Below are 22,064 nucleotides of genomic sequence, written 5' to 3' on the forward strand. Positions count from 1 at the left end.
CATTTTACTCATGACACTTAACAACACTTTTTCCATTGAACTCAAATCCGTTCAGACTTTATGCATCTGTTTCTAAGTGTTTGATCTGCATAAAGTATTACATTTCCACTTAAAAAAAGCATATAAAGTTCAAAATTAATGATTTTGTATAATGTAAAATTAAAAAAAAAAAATATTTGAAAAATCCACATGATCAATGAATATACTCAGTTAACCCTGTGGTACCACAAAGCACTCTCAAATCAGAGGATAATTTATCATGGTTGAAAAAAACAACAACAACACACCAACATGATAGAGAACAAAACCAGATGGAAGCAGCCGCCAAAAACTTTGACCTCAAGTGTTAAGTGCACTATGAGTGTGAACAGAAAGGTTGAGTCAGCTGGACAATAAGTCATCTAAAGATAACATCTACCAGTTACTAGTAATTTATCTGTATATAATGAATATCATTATTATATAAACAATATCTCTATATAAACAATGCATTAATATATGTGCTCTGATTTCTGCTTGTTTGTTTATCTATTTATTTAGGCTAGACCTTGAGAAGAAATACAAAACTTATTTGAATGAGTCTTCAGCTAGCTAGCAGTGAGTAATTTCACATTGTATATTACAACATTTACTCAGACTCCGATCTACCTGTAACAGGGTATATACTTTGACATTGACATACATTGCCGGTTCTTCTCATGTTGATTCTAATTCTTAGGTCTCATTGAGAAATGACAAAGTTAAAATAAACAAAAACCTGCTCTTTTAAATTGACAAGCATTAGTTTCTGGGAATATTTTAAGAGGTACACTTAAACAAATTGACATGTGCAGGACATGATGGTGTTCAAACAATATGTTCAAACAATAAAGTGTTTGTACAAGCAATATACGCATACATACTAACACACAGTTGTGTAGTTTACACAAAATTGTATGATGTGCATATTAGAATACATAATTGTTTTTCTTTATATTGGAGAAAAACTAAATTGAACTCCCTTCATAACGATATTCAGGGGACCGCCAAATTTATATCATTATATCCAGATTTCGTTATATACAAGAGGAAACCAATTTGAAAACAAAAGTCAGAACTGCTGCAACATAATCGTTATAAGGGGTATAACATTATAAGCGTTATTGTTATAAATGGTGTTTACAGTAAAATAAACACAATAGCTAAAAGTGATGTAGAGATGATAGCCGAATATGAAATTCTGACAGTATTTATTTAATTATACCCTGTAGCCTGTTGGCAGCAACTAAGTCTACCCATGGGACCAGTGCAGACCAAGATCAGCTGGCACATAATATAATGTGTGGTCTAACCACTAACCTGTGTCTACACTAATTGCTTTCCAGTCAGTAATTGCTATGAAATTTTCCCTAATTATGATGAATGGTTGTGTCCAGAATGAAAGATGGACAGGTCCAATTACGATATTTAGGGTTTTAAGGGTTTAATTTAGTATATCTATTCCAAATTGGAGATGTATTGATTATCATTTTATAAGATATCTTGCTGTAAACTGTGTAAACTGCCCCTCTCCTCTACTTGATCACGTTTTCATTCTTCCCAAAATAATATGTGTAAGACAGTACCTATAGTAACATAAAAAATCAAGGTATCTCTAGAAATAATTTAATTACAACCTGTTTTTTTACCTATCTTAACATCTTAATAAGTGGCACATTGTATGTGTAATAATCTAATAAGTGATGAACGAAAAACACAAAACAGTTCTTACAGATACATTCTCTGAGAGAATCATGTCGAACATGTCTGGAAATAAGTTCAGTAAATTTGCCAAAATAATAAATTACAGAAAGTTGCATACAGCTTTTACACTTTGTTTAAACTGACAGCTAGTACCTTCTCCTTTCTTTTAAGAAGTTCACTAAGATTTTCATATAAACATAATTATTATAAGGCAGCATCGAAATTTTACACTTTGCATGGTCTCCATGTATATGACAACAAATCATTTTAAGCGAAACATATTTCAGGGGTTGCTGACTTACTTTGAAGTTGTCTGCACTTGAATTTACATTTCTTAGCTTATTTCAAGGGCAGATAATTCTTAATTAGTAGCTTAAATGTTCTCAGTGTAAACAATCAAAACATAATTTCAACCACTAAGTATGTTAGTGTTTGTAAAGTCAGTATTAAGTCTATTAAATCTGTCGCCCACCCTTAATGGCCACACATATTAAATTTCATTAATACTGACTAACAAACACTATCCTATACAAAAAAGCTGTATTAATTCTTGCTTGTGGCACACTATTTCATCAAAGTTATTATCAATTCTTATAATAAAAGCCTCTAATAGCTAAAATCATGAAATCTTTAACATAGTAGAAAAGATTAAGGATATAATATTATATTATGAACACATATCAGTGACATGAATTCTATAGCACGAGACATATCATGTTCCCACCAGCTGTAACACAGCTGTTATGTTAATGATCATTTTGTTTGATACAATAACTAAATTATAGATTGTTCAATATAATGTACATACAATGTAATAAATAAAAAAATATGAAATATTTCTTTGAAATACTTTTAACTCAGATAGATATAATAAACTATTGTATATAACTCTGTCAGACTTTAGTCTTATATAAATCTGTCAGACTTTTGTCCTATGTACCTGTAAGACAACTGTCCTATACAACTCTGTCAGAACTTTGTCCTATACAACTCTGTCAGACCTTTGTCCTAAACAACTCTGTCAGACCTTTGTCCTATACAAGTCTGTCAGACCTTTGTCCTATATAACTCTGTTAGAAATTATCCTATATAACTCTGTTAGACAATTGTCCTATACAACTCTGTTAGACAATTATCCTATATAACTCTGTCAGAACTTTGTCCTATATAACTCTGTCAGACCTTTGTCCTATACAACTCTGTCAGACCATTGTCCTATACAACTCTGTCAGAAATTATCCTATATAACTCTGTCAGACCATTGTCCTATACAACTTTAAGACCATTGTCCTATACAACTCTGTCAGACCTTTTTCCTGTACAACTCTGTTAGACCCTTGTCCTATACAACTCTGTCAGAGCTTTGTCCTATACAACCTAGTCAGTCCAATGTCCTATATTATTCAGTCAGACCATTGTCCTATTTTACTCCATCAGACCTTTGTCCTATATAACTCTGTCAGACTTTTGTCCTATATAACTCACTTAGACCATTGTGCTATATAACTCACTCAGACCATTGTTCTATATAAATCTGTCAGGCAAATATCCTAATAACAGACTTAAAGACCATAGTCCTACATTGTATACAAGTAATACAACTATGTCAGAGCTTTGTCCTATATAACCCAGTCAGCCCAATGTCCTATATTATTCAGTCAGACCATTGTCCTATTTTACTTCATCAGACCTTTGACCTAATATATAACTCTGTCAGACTTTTGTCCTTTTTAACTTGCGCAGACCATTGTTCCATATAAATCTGTCAGGCAAATATCTTACATAACACACTAAGACCACAGTCCTACATTGTATATAAGTCAGTCAGACCTTTGTCCTATATAACAATGTCACTGTTGTTGTATAAACCTCGGTCAGACTGTACTGTTGCAAACTTTCCAAGACTAAGTCTAATGCACTAAAGTCGTAAGTTCATGGCAATGCCGCATACACAAGTTAACTCCATGTGTATACCTGAGCATGTACTTGTTGTAATCAAAGCATGTAATCTCCTCTGTGGTATGGACAGATAACAAAGTTTGATAGAAATCAACCAATTATATTTGCCATGCTGATTCTTGTCTACCTAATGACCAATTGCTGAGTTGCTGAGCTAGTTTGCCAGTGCTGTATCCAATATTTTCTAGAAAAAAATGGATTTCAAGGGTTTACAGTTCAAATCTGTTAGACCATTTTATCAAAAATCTGGACTTTGCTACCATCCTTTCTTGATAACTCTGATGAAACTGTTATTTACACAGATGTTTTGAAAGAAATACAAGCCCTAATTGGCTTAAAAAATTCTTAACTTTATCACAAACTTCCAAACAAAACTTTCTCAAACTTGCATCAACATCTTTAAAATTATTTTGCAAGTTTAATCTTGCCAGCAAAAGCAAAATAATAACTTTGTAAGTCTAAATCATTATATATGCAAGCTAATGCCCTATTTTACAGAGACATTTTATTTTAAGACAGGAAACCTGTCACAGGTACAAATTTCATGCTTACCTGCTAAACTTGTGCAATGGATTGGCTCAACTTTGGAATTGGAACCTTCCAATCAAAGTGTAAGGGATTTCAACAACAAAATACTAAAATATCACTACTGTTGGGTATAGGGCCTCAGTTCAGACTGCACAGAATGTGAAAGGATGACCTGGCAATATAATGTGACATTTAATTCTAATCGTTTTTGTTTACAGCAGGCTATATGGCTTCAGTCAGTGAGATAACCACACTTATCATTAACAAGCAAGATAAAATACGAGATACCATACAATACCCCTTTCTCATTATGACAATGAACAATATTAGATTAAAGAGATAATAACAAATAAAACATGTCACATATGGCTTTATAATGCTGTCAGCAATTTTGAGTTTTATTTTATTTCCTATCTAACAGCAGAAACAATAAGTAATCTTGAAACCAGAAGAGCCTCATATTATCACAATTAACACCTGTGCATCTGAACATCTTTCTATGTTATTGTTATTTATTGAGGTTCCAGCTAGGGTCAAGTGTCATGCTTAACTAATAACTAGCTTGTAGATGAAGACCTCAGGTTAACTTTATCAGAGTAGCATGCACTTTTATAGGCACGATAAGCCCCAAAGGTGACTTAACCCAGAGAAATTGGACTTAATATCTACACACTAAACTGGACACACTTATGGATGTTTGGAAAGTAACTTCATAATTATAGATATAAAATATTTTCAAACTAAACTGCCTAAAACTATTACAATAATAGAGCCAGTACAAGGTCCAAATTACAATATTCAACAATTCAGACCTATTGTAAAGTCACACTGAACAGGAACTTAAGGCAAGCATTAACACTTAAACTGCTGAATTTGCATAATGGACATGGCCAGCTTTGGAATTGGAACAGTTAATTCAAAGATTTAAGGGATTTCAATATCAATTTACAAAAAAACCCTGAGATATCAAAAATATAAAAGCCTGTTAAGTAGCCCAACAAATTGTGCGCTTTAGGGCTTTTTTTATATAGACAAGATGGTAAGATGTGAAGGCTGGCCAAGCTCTTTACTGGGGGGGGGGGGGGGGGGGGGGGGGGCAAAGGCTAATCACTTAGGTTCTAAAAGGGTTATGGCTAATAATGTAATTGCAGTTTGTTTACTTTCTGTCCTGTTGTCAACTTATACATCATATTTTGATATTAAATTCCCTGTAACTAGCAATGGACAGTTCTGAACACAAAGCAGGAATAGTCTACTACAACAGGTTAACCCTTTCGCTGCCAGAGGGTTATTGTTTTATGGATTACCTTTTTTGCCAGAGGGTTTTCTAAGAAATTATATTGTTAATTAATATAATTATTATCATTTGTTATTAGTATTATAATAGTTATATATGTTTCCAAATATGTGAGTATAATTATAATTATTGTCGATGGTATGATTTTCTTTATATTTATTATTTATATTATTATTATTATTATTAATTTATTATTATAACTATCATTATTATAGAAACGGCTAATGCCGTCCATATGGCAAATACGCCGAAAATAACGGGGACGGCTTAAGCCGTCCCTATGGCAGTGAAAGGGTTAATATGTGTAATAGTTTATAGGTATGAAAACTCCACTGCTCTTCTTATCACTTCTTATCAACACTACATTCTTATCATTGCATAGAGAGCACTTTCTTGCAAGTAAAGCATTGCAAACAAAATGCAGAAATGAAATCTGTCTCTGGGGTTCTTGTATCTACACAGTGCAAGAAGGAAAAGTTAATCAGCACACTTACTGTTTCTAGACCAGTTATTATTCCACACTGAATTCTGCCAGTACCGTCCATGTTGAGCCAGTAGACTTTGCCAGTCCTGACCGTTAGCATACCCAAATGCTTGTGGTGGGCATGAGTTCCTTCGTTTAGAATAAGTCATTCTGTCAAACATCATACTTTCTAAACTATAAATCCCCATTCCAAAACCAGGAAAGAAAACAAAACTTTTTCCTTATCCTTCGCACATTTTTATATATGATATATTTTCATACACACACAAATTTCCAACTGAGCAACATATCTGGCCAAAAAACTTGATTGTGGAGTTACCTGTAAGCCAATATATGAAGTAGAAGTCTACAGAAAAGCAAGGCGTATCTTTTCTTTATCGTACACACACATAGAATCTGCACAGATACCGTATATACCCTCACAAACTACATTTACAAAACTGATAAGCCAAGCCAGAACAGGTATATATATATATACCTATACCCATAAAACTGGTGTAGTGTAATGTCTAGCATATTTCTTATTCATATTAATATTTCATTATGAGATTAAAAGAGGATATTGAATGAGTGCAGGGTCAATACTGAATTTAATGAAGAAGCAAATCAAATTTTATTAATTCAATGATGCACCTTAAGTGTTTCATTGACGCGCCTTAAGTGTAACACTTCAACCTTAAGCTAATCTTAACACTTATGACATCATGTCAAAATATATGCATGGTCTTGCAATACCATATTCAAGGAGTCACAAATCTCCTTGAAAGGAAAGTATTATGAAGTTAATGACTTAAACTCACTCGACCACAAGCTAGTTAGATAATATGATCCTTAAAAGCTGTCATTGATTGAAAATTTTCATTTTTGTATTGATAAACTGAAAGCTGCAAATCAACGATATAATTATCACAAGAGCACTGCACAAAGTGTTAACACTGTGGCTGTCAATAACCAATTTTGACAAAAAATTTTAAATTGAAAATGAGCCTTACTTAAAAAATATTGCTTTAAGAATAATATGCCCCTTGTCTAACAACTGCACCTTGTCATGCATGATAAGGAAGTATTCAAAGACCTTTTTCAGAAACAGACCAGTTAATGAAAATTTCTAAGTTGTGAAATGATATTGAATCAGATGTAGAAAATCAATGAAGTATCAATAATATTTCAAAATTGACCCTTAAATATAGTACTATATACTATGGTATACATTTGTTACTGAATGTAAATACTAAGGACTGCTGCAAATTTAACCCTTAACTTGCTGCATTTCTTGAATGGACATGACCAACTTTCATTTTTCAAGCTGTCCTATACCATTTTAAGGAGAATCTACATGAACAATATTAAACCTGGTCAGAGTGCATGGATGTGTAGTCTAAGGCCTGGCTCTATAATGATGGCAAAGGTTTAAATCTCTTATGGTTCCATCAGGGTAAAGGTCTTTGCAAAGTGAATCAATTGTGACAATACTGTGACAATAAATTGGCTGTTCAGTCCTAAGGTTGACAGTTTCATCCAAATTTCCCTATTGACAGTTTCATCCAAATTTCCCTATCTCTGGCCAGTGATGAGCATTTAATTATTGTGTTGTGATATCATATTTGATAGAAATTAAACTTATAACATTCTCTTGTTATTTCTTATTCTCATCTTTATCTTCCACATGGCATTTAATTAATGTAACATTTTGTCAATACAAAAAAACACCTTGTAATCAATTTTTACACAACCCACCATTTACAAGTAACGCCATCAAATGCCACAAACAAGTGCATTAATAACAGTGCATATTCAGTGCAATGCAACAGCTGAATGCAATCTGAGGTACTCTTCAATTAATTCCATTTTCTCCTTAATACCAAAGTTTTCTCATATTATGAGGTGCTTTTTGTATCTAGGAAATAATGATCTGCCACGAAATGAAGAATATGTGTTTTAGTAAATCAGTATCACCTCCAAGACAAAGACTTGGAACTACAATAAAGTCGACATATCAATCATAGAGTTTCACCACAAAAATGTTTCTCACAAAGTAAATGATTGAATGATTTAATCAAAATCTAGGCTATCTTCTGAAAGAAACAACAATCAGTATTTCTCTTCTCTTTTCTTTGTTTAGTTGGGTGCCTCTTAGTCTATATACAAGTGGCTTAAAGGTCGCCGACTTTTAATCTTCTTACCCGCAATGAATATCAGGTTTGAATCTAGCCACTCAGACATTTTTTTTCATGAAATAAAGTTTAAAACAATTTAAGTCATCAACGATATATGGTTCTACCACTCAAGATATAATTTTCTACACCAGTAAAACGTCAAACTGACAAACAACCTTGACAATGTCAATGTGAAAATGACAAGAGTTAAAAATGGCTGACAAATCGACATTGACAATGTCAATATGAAAATGACAAGAGTTAAGAATGGCTGACAAATCAACCTTGACAATGTCAATATGAAAATGACAAGAGTTAAGAATGGCTGACAAATTGACCTTGACAATGTCAATGTGAAAATGACAAGAGTTAAGAATGGCTGACAAATGTTTCGCCTACTCTTGTCAATTAAATCTTATATTTTTTTAAGAAATGCCCTAAATTTTGGAGTTCACAAGCCAAAATCAGGAGTATATGACTCTCAAACTTCCACTAATGGAAGCCGTGTCTATGTTACCAGTACAGAGCCAGGAGAGCCTGAATATATGTGCAGCCTTATTACTGAAAGCCCTTATCCCTTAGACATTTCTATCAGTGTTCTCCGCAGAAAAGTAAATTTAACAAAACTATTAAAAAAACAACTTATGGTTAACTAACTTAGAATCATCGTTATAGTTCTTGTTTAAACATTTTAAAAAACATGTCAGGGGTTTATAAAAATATCATTTTATAGTAGAATCAAGAAGGTTTAATACACATCTACAAGAAACAAACTTTATATTACACTGGTAATGTTTTTCATGTTTGTTGTTTTTTTTCTTTTACAATACATTGAATACAAATATCAGTAAATCTTAAGATTTCTACCTAATAATTGAGTTCCCGCAGCTTTATTGCAAATACAGGTGCAGCAGTTATACAATTCTTGGGAAAACTTCAGCTTAGAAAACGAAATATATGTATAAATTTTCACCGAAGTGTTTGTTTACAAAGATGGTTGCAGACTTTGGTAACTAAATACATGTATATCACATGATATCACATTTTCATTTTATGAACAGTTATTTGATTTAAGTAAAAACATAGTAAATGATTTATATGAATGTGAACTGAAAATGGAAGTTCAGTTTTAAGTTTTTTAGAATCATATACATGTAGTAACTAAACATTTTTTCCAAGGACATGTACATGTACTTCTTTATTAAAGCAGCATGCTCCTCCAGATTCATGATAATTTTTAATGAACGTTTTAAAAATGTATTTAAAAGTAAAATATTTTGAAGTGAAACAAATAATGTAATTTACACATTGCAAATGGCAATCCATGAAAATTACCAAAAGGATGTCAAAATATATGCAAAAAAAGCCCTTACTGCCTTTGTTAGCACATATGTTTAAGTTTGATTTTCTTTTATGCAGCTGTGTTTTTTCTTCTATCATACAACAGAATACAGACATGTACTTAAGAATTATTGTAGTTTAAAACTGCTCAGGAGGACTCAAAAAGGACTCAAGAGTATTAATTATTTTAATAACAGTCAAATAATAACTTAATGTTTTCTTCTGAAAACTCTTTCAACAACTTTTGAATTCAATCTCATTTGTGAGCTTTGAACATACATATATGTCATTAGAAATCAATGGATAACAATTCTAAAAAGATTTTTATTATTCTAAAATAAAACTAGAACTATCACTAAATGTGATTAATACCCCCACAAACTGCTTCAGAAATGAGGATGTTACTAGTAACAGAATACCTTGTAAAAGAATTGAAATATAGAGTTATGGTTGTGGGCAATTAAAGATAGTTGTGGTTCTTGTATGTTGCATTTCCTTTCAATGTGGTTGGCAATTGATGAAGAATTATTGAATTACAATGTACTCTGTAATAAGTCCAGAAAAACAAGGAAAAGAAACAAAGGGCAATAACTCTATAAATACTGAAGATGGAGTTATAGTTCTTGTGCACTGTACTTCCTCTTATTGTGCTTGACCATTGTATGAAGTTGTTTTGAATTCCAACCAGTATGTTTTAAGTTATGCTCCGGACAAGGAAAAGTATCAAAGGGCAGTAACTTTGTATTTTGTCAAAATGGAGTTATGGCTCTTGTGCACTGCACTTCCTTTTAATGTCCTTGACAACTGTATGAAGTTGTATTGAATTTCAAACAGTAGTCTGGACAAAGAAAAGTAACAAAGGGCAGTAACTCTGTAATAAGTCAAGATGGAGTTATGGTGCTTGTGCACTGCACTTCCTCTCAATGTGCTTGACCATTGTATTAAGTTATAATGAATTCCATCAATATGTCTTCAAGTTATGGTCCCGACAAAAGAAAGCAATGGAAAAGTAACAAAGGGCAATAACTCTATAATTACTTTAGATAGAGTTATGGTTCTTGTGCACTGCACTTCCCCTTATTGTGTTTGACAATTGTATGAAGTTGTTTTGAATTCCAACCAGTAGTTTTCAAGTTATGCCCCGGACAAGGAAAAGAAACAAAGGGCAATAACTCTGTAATTAGTCAAGATAGAGTTATGGTTCTTGTGCACTGCACTTCCTCTCAATGTGCTTGACCATTGTATGTAGTTATATTAAATTCCAACCATTAGTCTTCAAGTTATGGTCCGGACAAAAGAAAGCAATGGAAAAGTAACAAAGGGCAATAACTCTGTAATTACCTTAGATAGAGTTATGGTTCTTGTGCACTGCACTTCCCCTTATTGTGTTTGACAATTGTATGAAGTTGTTTTGAATTCCAACCAGTAGTTTTCAAGTTATGCCCCGGACAAGGAAAAGTAACAAAGGGCAATAACTCTGTAATTAGTCAAGATAGAGTTATGGTTCTTGTGCACTGCACTTCCTCTCAATGTGCTTGACCATTGTGTGTAGTTATATTGAATTCCAATTATTAGTCTTCAAGTTATGCTCCGGACAAGGAAAATGCAACGGACGTCTGGACCGACCGACCGACCGACCGACCGCCCGACCGACCAACCGACCGACCGACCACCGGGTGACTCCTATATACCCCCCCAAACTTCGTTTTTGGGGGTATAATAATAACTGAACTTCTTCTGTAAAAAGTTCTTAAGTACTTCTGAATTATGTTTTTTTACTGATATGATTTGGCATACATGTACAATGATATGGAACCAGGAAATTGCATGCTTATCAAGATCAACGCAAGAAAAAGTCTTTCAGCAAAAAACTTTACATGGAATTTACGTATACTGTTAATACAGCAATTATAGAAGTCGGTAAAAAACTTAGCAGAAGCTATGAATTTTATGATCTTCTACAATTGTGAAGAAACAATTACAAGGAAAAAATACAAAATATTATCTAAATATGTATTGATATGATTATTGATATTGAATATTGATATGATTTTGTAAAAGATTTTGTAATAATATTTTTTTAGTAAATGTTATAGTTAAATTTATTTTTATAAAAGAAACCAACCTAGTTTTTGTTGTTGCTTTTTGGTTGGGTTTAATGTCACACCAAAACAATAGAGGTAATATATTGACTTTTAAGCTTTACTGGTGGAGAAAGACTTCAGGTGCTCTTCATTGCATTATTTTAGGCATGAACTGACACCTAACTAAAACTGTCAGTAAGCTAGCTGGATAGCATCATCATCGGATACCCACGATTGATAAACATGTCACATAACATGCAATCAATAAATAAATGTTAATGGTTCGGCCGTGGGTATCCGTGGGTATCTGATGATGGCTGGATAGCTGCATCTTCATTTTATGACCTTCAGTTAAAGTAGAGTAAGATTTAAAGTAATACTCAGTGATTTTTCTCACTTAATTGGGAAAAAGGCCTTTAAAACTTTTTGATTTTGGGAAAACACTGCTAATACTGCTAATAATTTGGAAGTAATAAAAGCTGGTGTAAGTTCAGATTTTCTGAAAAACTGATTTTATTGGGAATAGGCCTTTTATGGGCCTATATTATATAAGATGAAAATCACAGATACTTTACAGGGAGTACAATAGACAAGAATAATCAAACCATTATTGACATTCAGCAAGGTAACAGTTTTAACATTTCATTTGAAAACGATGATGTAAGCACAGTCTGCCTGATCTAGTCTTATTTTACAGTTAGTTTTTCAGGTAAAATAAATAACTTTAACAGATTGTTTGGGTGAAATCAGAATCAAATCTTTGGCTCTATTTCTTTACTTTTCCCCTATAATCTACATATATAAACCAACCAAACATCATCATCATAATATATTTAAGAACACACCAGCTAAAATGTACTTTTTTCACTATACTGTTAAATATGATATCTTCAAGACTAAGTTTTATTAGTTTACACCTAAAGTGTATAATGTGCGCAAATGTTTACCTACAAAATTATGATCTATTATGGACTGGAGACAGTATAATGCTGTTTAATGATAATAAATCAAGTGCATATACTCTCTTCAAAATTATATACATATACATTTATGTTTCTTACGAAAGCCTTCATAAATAACCTATTTTAGAAGTTATAATAAATCAACCACTTGGAAAAGTCATGATGTAAGCCAAAAGACCACTCAAACAAGTCAAAATAAAAACAGCCACTCAGACAAAAGCCACCATTCAAGTCAAGTTGAAAGTTACCAGACCACTCGGACAAGACACAGGGAAATCCACCACTCAGAAAAGTCAAGATGAAAGCCACAAGACCAGTCAGACAAATCATTATAAAATCTACCACTCAGTCAAGTCATGATTAAATTCACCTCTCAGACAAGTCATGATTAAATTCACCTCTCAGACAAGTTATGATGAAATCCACTTCTAGGACAAGTCATAACTCAGCATTTTTTGTCACAATAAAACTGGATCAATGTAAGACATCTATTTACAATCAGGGTCATGATGACAAGGATTTTACTTATCAAACAGGTAAAAATCATTGAAAGATAATGTTGAGGCAAATTTAAATGTCATATAAACTGCTTTAAAGAAATGATATGTATATAATAACTATATTGTATACCAAAACGTCATGAAACAATATCAATCTATTCAAATAAGAAGTGGTCAAATCAAGAAATATTTATTAATGAGTGATAAACACTTATGTACATGTACTTCTTATTGGTGGAGCATCATGAATACATGTAATACTAAAATATCCAGTCAACAATACTGAAATTCTATCCTTTATGTTTTATAACAATTTATACCACGCGAAAATGCTGAAATGGACTTCTGGGGATGCATAAAATGGACAAATCATGTTTTTTGTGAGAGTAAAATTAATGCTTCACAACCTAAAGTAGTGAAGAACATACATTAAATGTATTGTTTCTCATAAGTGTACATTGTATTTGTTTACTAAACTACTTAATATTTGTGGTGCAAATCAAGGTTACACTACAACAAAATATCTATGAAACAGTATTCAATTTGATAACAAAATCCACCCTGGTAAACATGGTATGTAACTGAATCATGTCAGATAGAAATTTGTTTATTTATCTCTTTAATCTGTGTTTTTCCTTCTTTTCTTGCAAAACCCAAGACTGCAGTTTTCTTTTCTAATTAATTAGAATTAATTCAGATTCTAACACTCACGTGATTTTGTCACTATAGACAAAGAAGAAAAAAAACTGGTGTTAAACTGCCAATAAACACCGGTTAGGGACTACTTGTATATGCGCTGTTATGTTTTCACCCTCGAGTGTATAGTTTACAAAGCATTTTAAAGCAAAAACAAAAAAACAAATTATTTATAAATTCAGTTCGTATAATGTTTTCTTTTCATACAATACCGAAATAATATCTCACATACACTAACGCCACATATTTGATCCATATCAGTTAATAAATATTTTGATAACGGCGCCAATCCGTAAGCAGCGTAATGACGTCATCCTAAGTAAACAACTCATTCATAAACAAGCTGACGTTATTTCATACATACAAGAATGATAAATGGGGCACTGATGTAAACACAATACGACGTAAGTTTTTATTGTTGAAAACTTGATAAAATAACGTCTTTTCCTTATTATTTCTTTTGTTTGATAATTTTATATCTTCGCAACAGTAGGGTGCGAAAATCGAACAGCGTTATACGAAAATCGGCACCGGAAGTTATTTCCGCTTGAAAAAAAAACATTAGTGATTTTTCTTATTTTATCGTGTTAGAAACGAAATAACATCGGCCGGAGAGGTGTATATCGGCTATCGACCGGTTTTGTCGTTTTGATGCGACAAAATTAACCACTACGCATCAAAACTCCAAACCGGTGTTAAATAGCCGATATACACCTCTTCGGCCGATGTTATTTCTTAATTCTATATCTTTTTTAAGTATTTTTTTTAAATCCTGCAACATCATGAGATAAAAACAAGGCAACATCATAATCATAATATAATAAACTTTTAATAATAATAATATTGGCAAAAAAATGTCACTTCTGTACACAACCAGAAATTGGTTGATCACACACTTCTAGATTTCATCAAAACTTTCGGGTCATTATACTAATTCATGAGATATTCTTGGTAGTTGAATCTTAAGAGGCACTAACACAGTAACGGTCATATGCTGACTTTCCAGCTTAAGTGGTGAAGGAATACCTTGGAAGCCCTTCATTAGATTATTTCAGGCCTGAACCAGCACCTGAGTAGAACCACAAATGTTAGGGTTATGGGCCTTGAATAGAGTTATAATATAATATATTGATATATACATTGTAATTTGTATATATACATATACTTTAAGGAAGAGATCTTTATCTATCAACAGGCTTGAATGTTGAAATGGCATATTTGATTGAGTTATTACTTTCCAAATGTTTAATTAAAGTAATAGTAACAAATAGTGGTGAATGTGTGTGTAACACAGTACAATATATTCTACTATCTTTTTTTTTTTTTAATTTTCTCTTCAAAAGCCCTATAATTAAGAAATTAAAAATAGTGATTTGAAAATTAAACAAAAGCTGTCACTGAAAAGTGACAAATGCCATCGAAAAGTCCAGACACAAAAGTGTACCTTCAAGCTCTTCTTGTGAGAATGAGTACCTTCAAACTATAAGTTTGATTTTGACCATGGAGTTAGGGACATGGGTTTTGGATGTGATATGTCCTCTTGATATGGCAGACATATAATATCCTAATTTATTTAAAAATCCTTCCATGCATGAGAAAGTTACACTCCAAACATTGATGTGTGTACCTTTAAACTCTAATTGTGAGAATGTGCACCATCAAGTGTGACCTTGACCTTTGAGGTAGGTATCATGTGGTAAGCATTTGTGGGAAATTATTCTAAAAGTTACAGTACAGACCCGAATGTTGTGTGAGTGATGTACCTTCAACCTATAATTGTGACCTTGGCATGTTAGGTAGTGACATAGGTCTTGGGTGCTAAATGTCGTCTTGATGTGGTAGACATTTGTGCCAAGTTATTTTAAAATCCTTCAATGCATGACAAAGTTACAGTCTTGACATTAATGTTGTGCATACATGTGAACTCTCCCACCTTTAGCGAGAGACTCCCACTTTCTGCATCCATATTTTCAAAGATTTTTCTTAAAATAAGGGGTATTTTCACAAATTAAAGAAATCTCCCTCTTTTTGATATCATAACTTTCTTCTTTGTTTATTGCAAATTCTAAAATCTCCCTCTTTTTGAAGAAAAATCTCCCACTTGTCATCGAAAAAAGCTCACATATATGGTTGTGTAAGTGTGCAGAGACAGACAGAAGAACAACGCAATCTTAATATGCCGTTTTGACAAATTAAATTTTGTAAAATGCTTACTAGTGTGATGTAAAATCATCCAAAAGGTACCATAAACAGCACTAGAAAGTCAAGGAAATATCACCATTTTCAACCTCAGATTTTAACATTTTCTCAATCTAACAGAGGGAACACCCCTCCCAGACCCATCCCGATTACATACATTTATTCTTCATTCCAGTCTTATCAATGTACATACAACTAAACATGCATTCAAAAAGCAGTAATATATAAGGAGGTACATTACCAATCATAAGACAAGTTATAAAAGACATTTATTACAATTTTTGTCACATGATGTTGGCCCAATTTTCAAACGCTTACACTTTACGCCTATTGCATTGTTTTCTGTTGTTTTTGTAAAATTCTTCCATCCACTTGTCAGCCCCACCAGCTAACCGTCCCTGTTCTGTATTGGCCTCTGTTCTTAATGACTTAAATTTAAACTGGTTGGAGGAATTTTCAAGATGAAATTAGGAATATTCAACATTCCTATAAAGTTTCATGACTCAAGGTCATTTAATAACCATTTCTGAATAAAGTTTAAAAGATTATCTTTACATCACAATATACCAATTTTAATCAATTCATGAATGATATATGTGTTTTTAATGAGAAAATATAACCACAAAATTATGAAGATTAAAATAAGGAAACCAAATTTTTTTATATTTCATCTGCTGCTTTAAAACACGGATTTATATTACAGGGATCGGACACTCCCAGTTAACCCTATATAAATGCTTAAATATCTTGTCGTGCACCCGATAAAGGTACATCGATCGATAATTTACCGGCGCGAAGCGTGACTGCCCGTTCGCAACGGATACCTACTTTACAAAATACCATATAGCTTTTTCATTTATTATCCGATTTTGGAAATTTAAAGTTGATTTTGAAGAAAAATACTTGGTTAATTCAAATATCTAATTTATTTTTTAAAGGTACAGCTTATCTGTCCGCAACGACGGTTAAAAAATTAACTTGAAGAAATCCGCGGTAAATTTACATTTTTTATATAAAAAGCAGGTATTTGAAATTTATTATTACGGTACCATAATATTTTCAGTTTCAAAACAAAAAAGAAGCCGATGTAAGTTATTCACAGATGATCAAAGATGCAATATTTAAGATTTATTGGGTTATGTAGTCAAATTTATTAGCGCACAATTGTTTTACGGGTAATTATGTATTGCGGCCTTTACACGTGAAGAAAATTTATTCATTTTTTAGTTCAAAATATTGCCGAGATTGTCAATATTGCCATATTCATAGAATATTTAAATTTCATTCATCATTTGTATCATTATTATTTTTTGTAAATCTGTTTTCAAATGTCGGTGCAGTGAAGTAGACAATCATCGTAACAGTAAAGTTCTCTCGTGTGGCTGTCTCGATTCCGGCCTTTTTAATGTCACTCGTATATTTTAATCCGTATATTTTAATTATTCTTTTTATTTGAATGCCTGTAGAAAGATATTTATTATACTTTTTAATGTAACGCTAGAAAAACAATAAAAATCTTTTTGAGTCAGTATTTTGCGAAATAAAAGTAACTGTTGATTATTTTTTACACATCGCTTAAATTTCTTTCAAGTTTAATTACGTTTGAAGGGGGGTAAGTGATAATTAAAAAACTTTATTTCCAAACTTTCATTACAAGGTTACATGTGATAATTGCAACACTCAATCTTCAAAAACAAATATAATTTGAATGTATATTTTGTATATGCACGGTCTTTAACTACAGTCCATGGCATATGTGGTAAGAAAATGATTCTGAAGAGGATATATATAAATACAATGTAAATCTATTTTCTTTATTAACATTTATAAATGAAATTGAAAATATACAACTAAATTTGTATAGTCCTTTCTCTGAAAAATAATGAAAATAAACATGTGATAAATAAATCATTTGACGTGAATTGTTTAGGATATCTATGAAAAAATTATGTTTCAAAATAAAAAATAATATTATAAAACAGCTGTTCTCTATGCCAATAAAAGTTTCTTCCTTGCCAATCTAATGAATTCATCTATATAGGAATGCTTGTCTAGAATGATCTGAAAATATATTTAATACACTTATTAGTAGAATATTTACTATATTTATACTAATAAATTATACAGGTAATCAAATAAAAAATGTACAAATCATTTGGAAATAATTCACAGAAATAAAGACACATTTCAAACATGAATTTCTTTAAAAGTTTTTTAGCAATCAAGAAACTTTTTTTTGCAATGCCATCATGAAACCATGTAAAAAATAATTATCTTATTCTGAATCGCGGTAATAATTCGTGCTTGAAGTAAAAGGGCGGCGAAGTGTAGAGAGTATGCCTAAACAATAGGCGAATATTTTTTTAAATTAGGTACTTTTTAACTAAGCGTTGCAGCGTTCTATCAGCATATTTTCATATTATAATACTTTAGCGACACAAAATAATACTGTATCAATACATTCATATGTGTATAATTTTTCACAAAGCTGCAATAACACCACATACTCCGGTGAAATTCTGTCATATTTCGTACTCCGCACGTTCCGCCATCTCATTCTGTCAACCTTTATCCGATTCCGCGCATGCGCGCGACGGGACTTTAAGCTAAACGAAAGTGTCCGATCCTTGTAATATAAATCCGTGTTTAAAAGTATCTTGTCATTTAAATTAGTACATCAATGACTGCTGTTGATAAAGATATGCTTCAGAGTACATTCTGTGCTTTGCAATTTGTACAACCTTATTAGCACATTTAAGTTTTATCCAGTATGATTTGAACATGAAGGATTTATTTTGAAATTCTTGGAAAATTGCTTTTCAGTTAAAATAGGGCAAAGTAATATGATTTAAGCCTTTAAGGCAGTCCCTAATTTCTATAGTCATTCTCACTGCTTTGGCATGCAGTACAGAAGTAATATCAATACATTGCAGCAAAAGTGAAGGCACTCATACTGGTAGACAACTTGTCAGTCTGCCCAGAACGATGTGGGAGCTGAACTTCTACATCTACATCTATATATTAAACTGTCAAACTTGACATTTCTTTAGCAGTGCACACAGTTACTTTTCAGCCATCTAGGCAAGACCAATCCAGCTTCCGTAGCAGTGCCCAGATTTGAGAGTGAGACCCTTCAAAAGTACTTTGTAACTTCTATGTTGAACAGGTGAATTCAACGAAAGGCGCCTATGTAAAACATATTATCGCATGCAACTAAAGTTAAAGAGAAAAAAAATCCTGTTATTATTTTTAAACTTTGTTTTTAAACTTTCTTCACTGGTTCACCGCACGGATTTATATTACAAGGATCGGACACTTTCGTTTAGCTAAAAGTCCCGTCGCGCGCATGCGCGGAATCGGATAAAGGTGGGCGGAACGCGCGGAGTGCGAAATATGACATATTTTCACTAGAGTATGTGGTGTAATTGCAGCTTTGTGAAAAATTATACATATATGAATGTATTGATACAATATTATTTTCTGTCGCTAAAGTATTTATATAAGAAAATATGCCGATATAACGCTGCAACGCTTATTTAAAAAGTACCTAATTTAAAAAATATTCGCCTATTGTTTAGGCATTCTCTCTACATTTTGACGCCCTTTTACTTCAAGCATAAATTATTACCGCGATTCAGATTAAGATAATTATTTTTACATAGTTTAATGGTGGCATTGCAAAAAAATGTTTCTTGATTGCTAAAATACTTTTAAAGAAATTCATGTTTGAAATGTGTCTTTATTTTTGTGAATTATTTCCAAATGATTTGTACATTTTTTTATTTGATTACCTGTATATTAGTATAAATATAGTAACTACTCTACTTATAAGTATTTAAATATATTTTCAAATCATTTTAGACAAGCGTTCATATATAGATGAATTCATTAGGTTGGCAAGGAAGAAATTTTTAGTGGCATACAGAACAGCTGTTTTATAATATTATTTTTTATTTTGAAACTGTTTTTTTTTCCATAGTTATCCTTCACAATTGACGTCAAATGTTTTATTTCTCATATATTTATTTTCATTATTTTTTAAAGAAAGGACTATACAAATTAAGTTGTTTATTTTCAATTTCATTTATAAATGTTAATAAAGAAAATAGATTTACATTGTATTTATATATATCCTCTTCAGAATCATTTTCTTATCACACGTGAGACTGCGCAGATACAAAATATACATTCAAATTCTTTTTGTTTTTGAAGATTGAGTGTTGCAATTATCACATGTAACCTGGTAATGAAAGTTTGAAAATAAACTTTTTCAATTATCGCTTGTTACCTGGTAATTACCCCATTCAAAAATAATTAAACTTGAAAGAAATTTAAGCGATGTGTAAAAAATAATCAAAAGTTACTTTTATTTCGCAAAATACTGACTCAAACTGTACAGATTTTTATTGTTTTTCTAGCTTTACAATAAAAAGTTTCAGATATATCTTTTTACAGGCATTCAAATAAAAAGAATAATTAAAATATACGGATTAAATTTACGAGTGACATTAAAAAGGCCGGAATCGAGACAGCCACACGAGAGTACTTTACTGTTACGATAATATGTCTACTTCACTGCACCGACATTTGAAAACAGATTTACAAAAAAAGTAATGATATAAATGATGAATGAAATTTAATTATTCTATGAATATTGCAATATTGACAATCTCGGCAATATTTTGTACTAAAAAAATGAATAATTTTCTTCACGTGTTGAGCGAATTGTAAAGGCCGCAATGCATTCATTACCCGTAAAACAATTGTCATAAATAAATTTGACTACATAACCCAATCAATCTTAAATATCGCATTTTTGATCATCTGTGAATAACTAACATCGGCTTCTTTTTTTATTTTGAAATTGAAATTACTATGGTACCGTAATAATAAATTTCAAATACCTGCTTTTTATATAAAAACGTAAATTTACCGCGGATTTCTTCGTCAAGTTAATTTTTAATCGTCGTTGCGGACAAATGATCTGTACCTTTAAAAAATAAATTAGATATTTGAATTAAACAAGTATTTTTCTTCAAAATAAACTTAAAATTTTTAAAATCGGATAATAAATGGAAAAGCTGTATGATATTTTGTAAAGTAGGTATCCGTTGCGAACGGGCATTTACGCTTAGCGCCGGTAAATTATCGATCGATGTACTTTTATCGGGTGCACGACAAGATATTTAAGCATTTATATAGGGTTAACTGGGAGTGTCCGATCCTTGTAATATAAATCCGTGTTCACCGGCATCAAAAAATTATGCTTACCTTCCTATGGGAGTCAAGTAGATTGATAGATAGAAGATTTTCTTGATAAAAACACTCAGTGCACATTGAATGAACTGTAAACTTATTGCAAATAAAATGGTGAAAATTGTCAACAAATTTTGTCAACATTGACACATACCTCGACCTCCATGGTGTCCGGATCCCTGATTTCCCATACCAGTTCCTTAAAAGGTGCTAAATGGAAACAACTCAGGTATCAGCTTGAATAAAAAATACTCATTGTTTCCTTATTTCATCTTAAAATTGATTTTCGACAGGTATTTTTGTTTTGCAACGTTTCTTGTCAATTTAATAGCCGCTTAAAACATATATAAATTATTAATATAATTTCTTTAAAAAAAGGAAAGTTTATTGGTGCCTTTTTTTCACAAATTTGCCTTGAGATTCTATATTTTGTCAAATTTCGAATGACACTTTTAATCTAGCAAAGCAATTTGCATAAGTTTGCACTTCGATATTTTCAATGATATAAGCAATCAAATAAGGTACACACAGTTGCCTGAGTTGGAAGACAATTATTGACATATTTTGGTATTTTGCATATTACACGATGTTTTGCATTTATCTACAGTCGAATAGTCACTTTTAAAAAATCATTTTTGATTTGAAAAGTCATTTTTGTAGCAAGTTCACTTGTTGTTGTTGTTGTTGTTAATAACTTTTTTTACACGGCCCTCGGTCAGCTCGTCCAAATGTCAACTCACCACTTTTGTAATTACCATAATGATTCTTTATCATGTCAATTGTTCTGTTGGGGTTAATGAAGTTGTAAAATTAAACAAAGTTATCAATAAAGACTATTTAAAAATTGAAATTAGATTGAACTCCTCATGAGGGTGTAGAA

General features: G+C 31.8%; 1 protein-coding gene across 2 annotated transcripts in view; it reads right to left on the reverse strand.

Moving 5' to 3' along the window:
* The window catches only part of LOC132744694 (protein neuralized-like), a 45,012-nt gene extending 23,483 nt beyond the window's left edge, over positions 1 to 21,529 (reverse strand). The window contains exon 1 of one of the 2 annotated variants that reach the window (XM_060733461.1): positions 21,339 to 21,529. In XM_060733461.1, the coding sequence (XP_060589444.1) occupies positions 21,339 to 21,375 (37 nt within the window). In that variant the 5' untranslated portion in view covers positions 21,376 to 21,529. Of the gene's footprint in view, positions 1 to 6,000; positions 6,406 to 21,338 lie in introns of those variants that run through there. The other variant, XM_060733460.1, reaches the window with a different exon arrangement.
* Between the last annotated feature and the right edge of the window lie 535 nt (positions 21,530 to 22,064).

This window comes from Ruditapes philippinarum, unplaced genomic scaffold, assembly GCF_026571515.1.
Source record: "Ruditapes philippinarum isolate M1 unplaced genomic scaffold, ASM2657151v2 ctg308_1_1_1_1, whole genome shotgun sequence".
NCBI classification, from domain to species: Eukaryota; Metazoa; Mollusca; class Bivalvia; order Venerida; family Veneridae; genus Ruditapes; species Ruditapes philippinarum.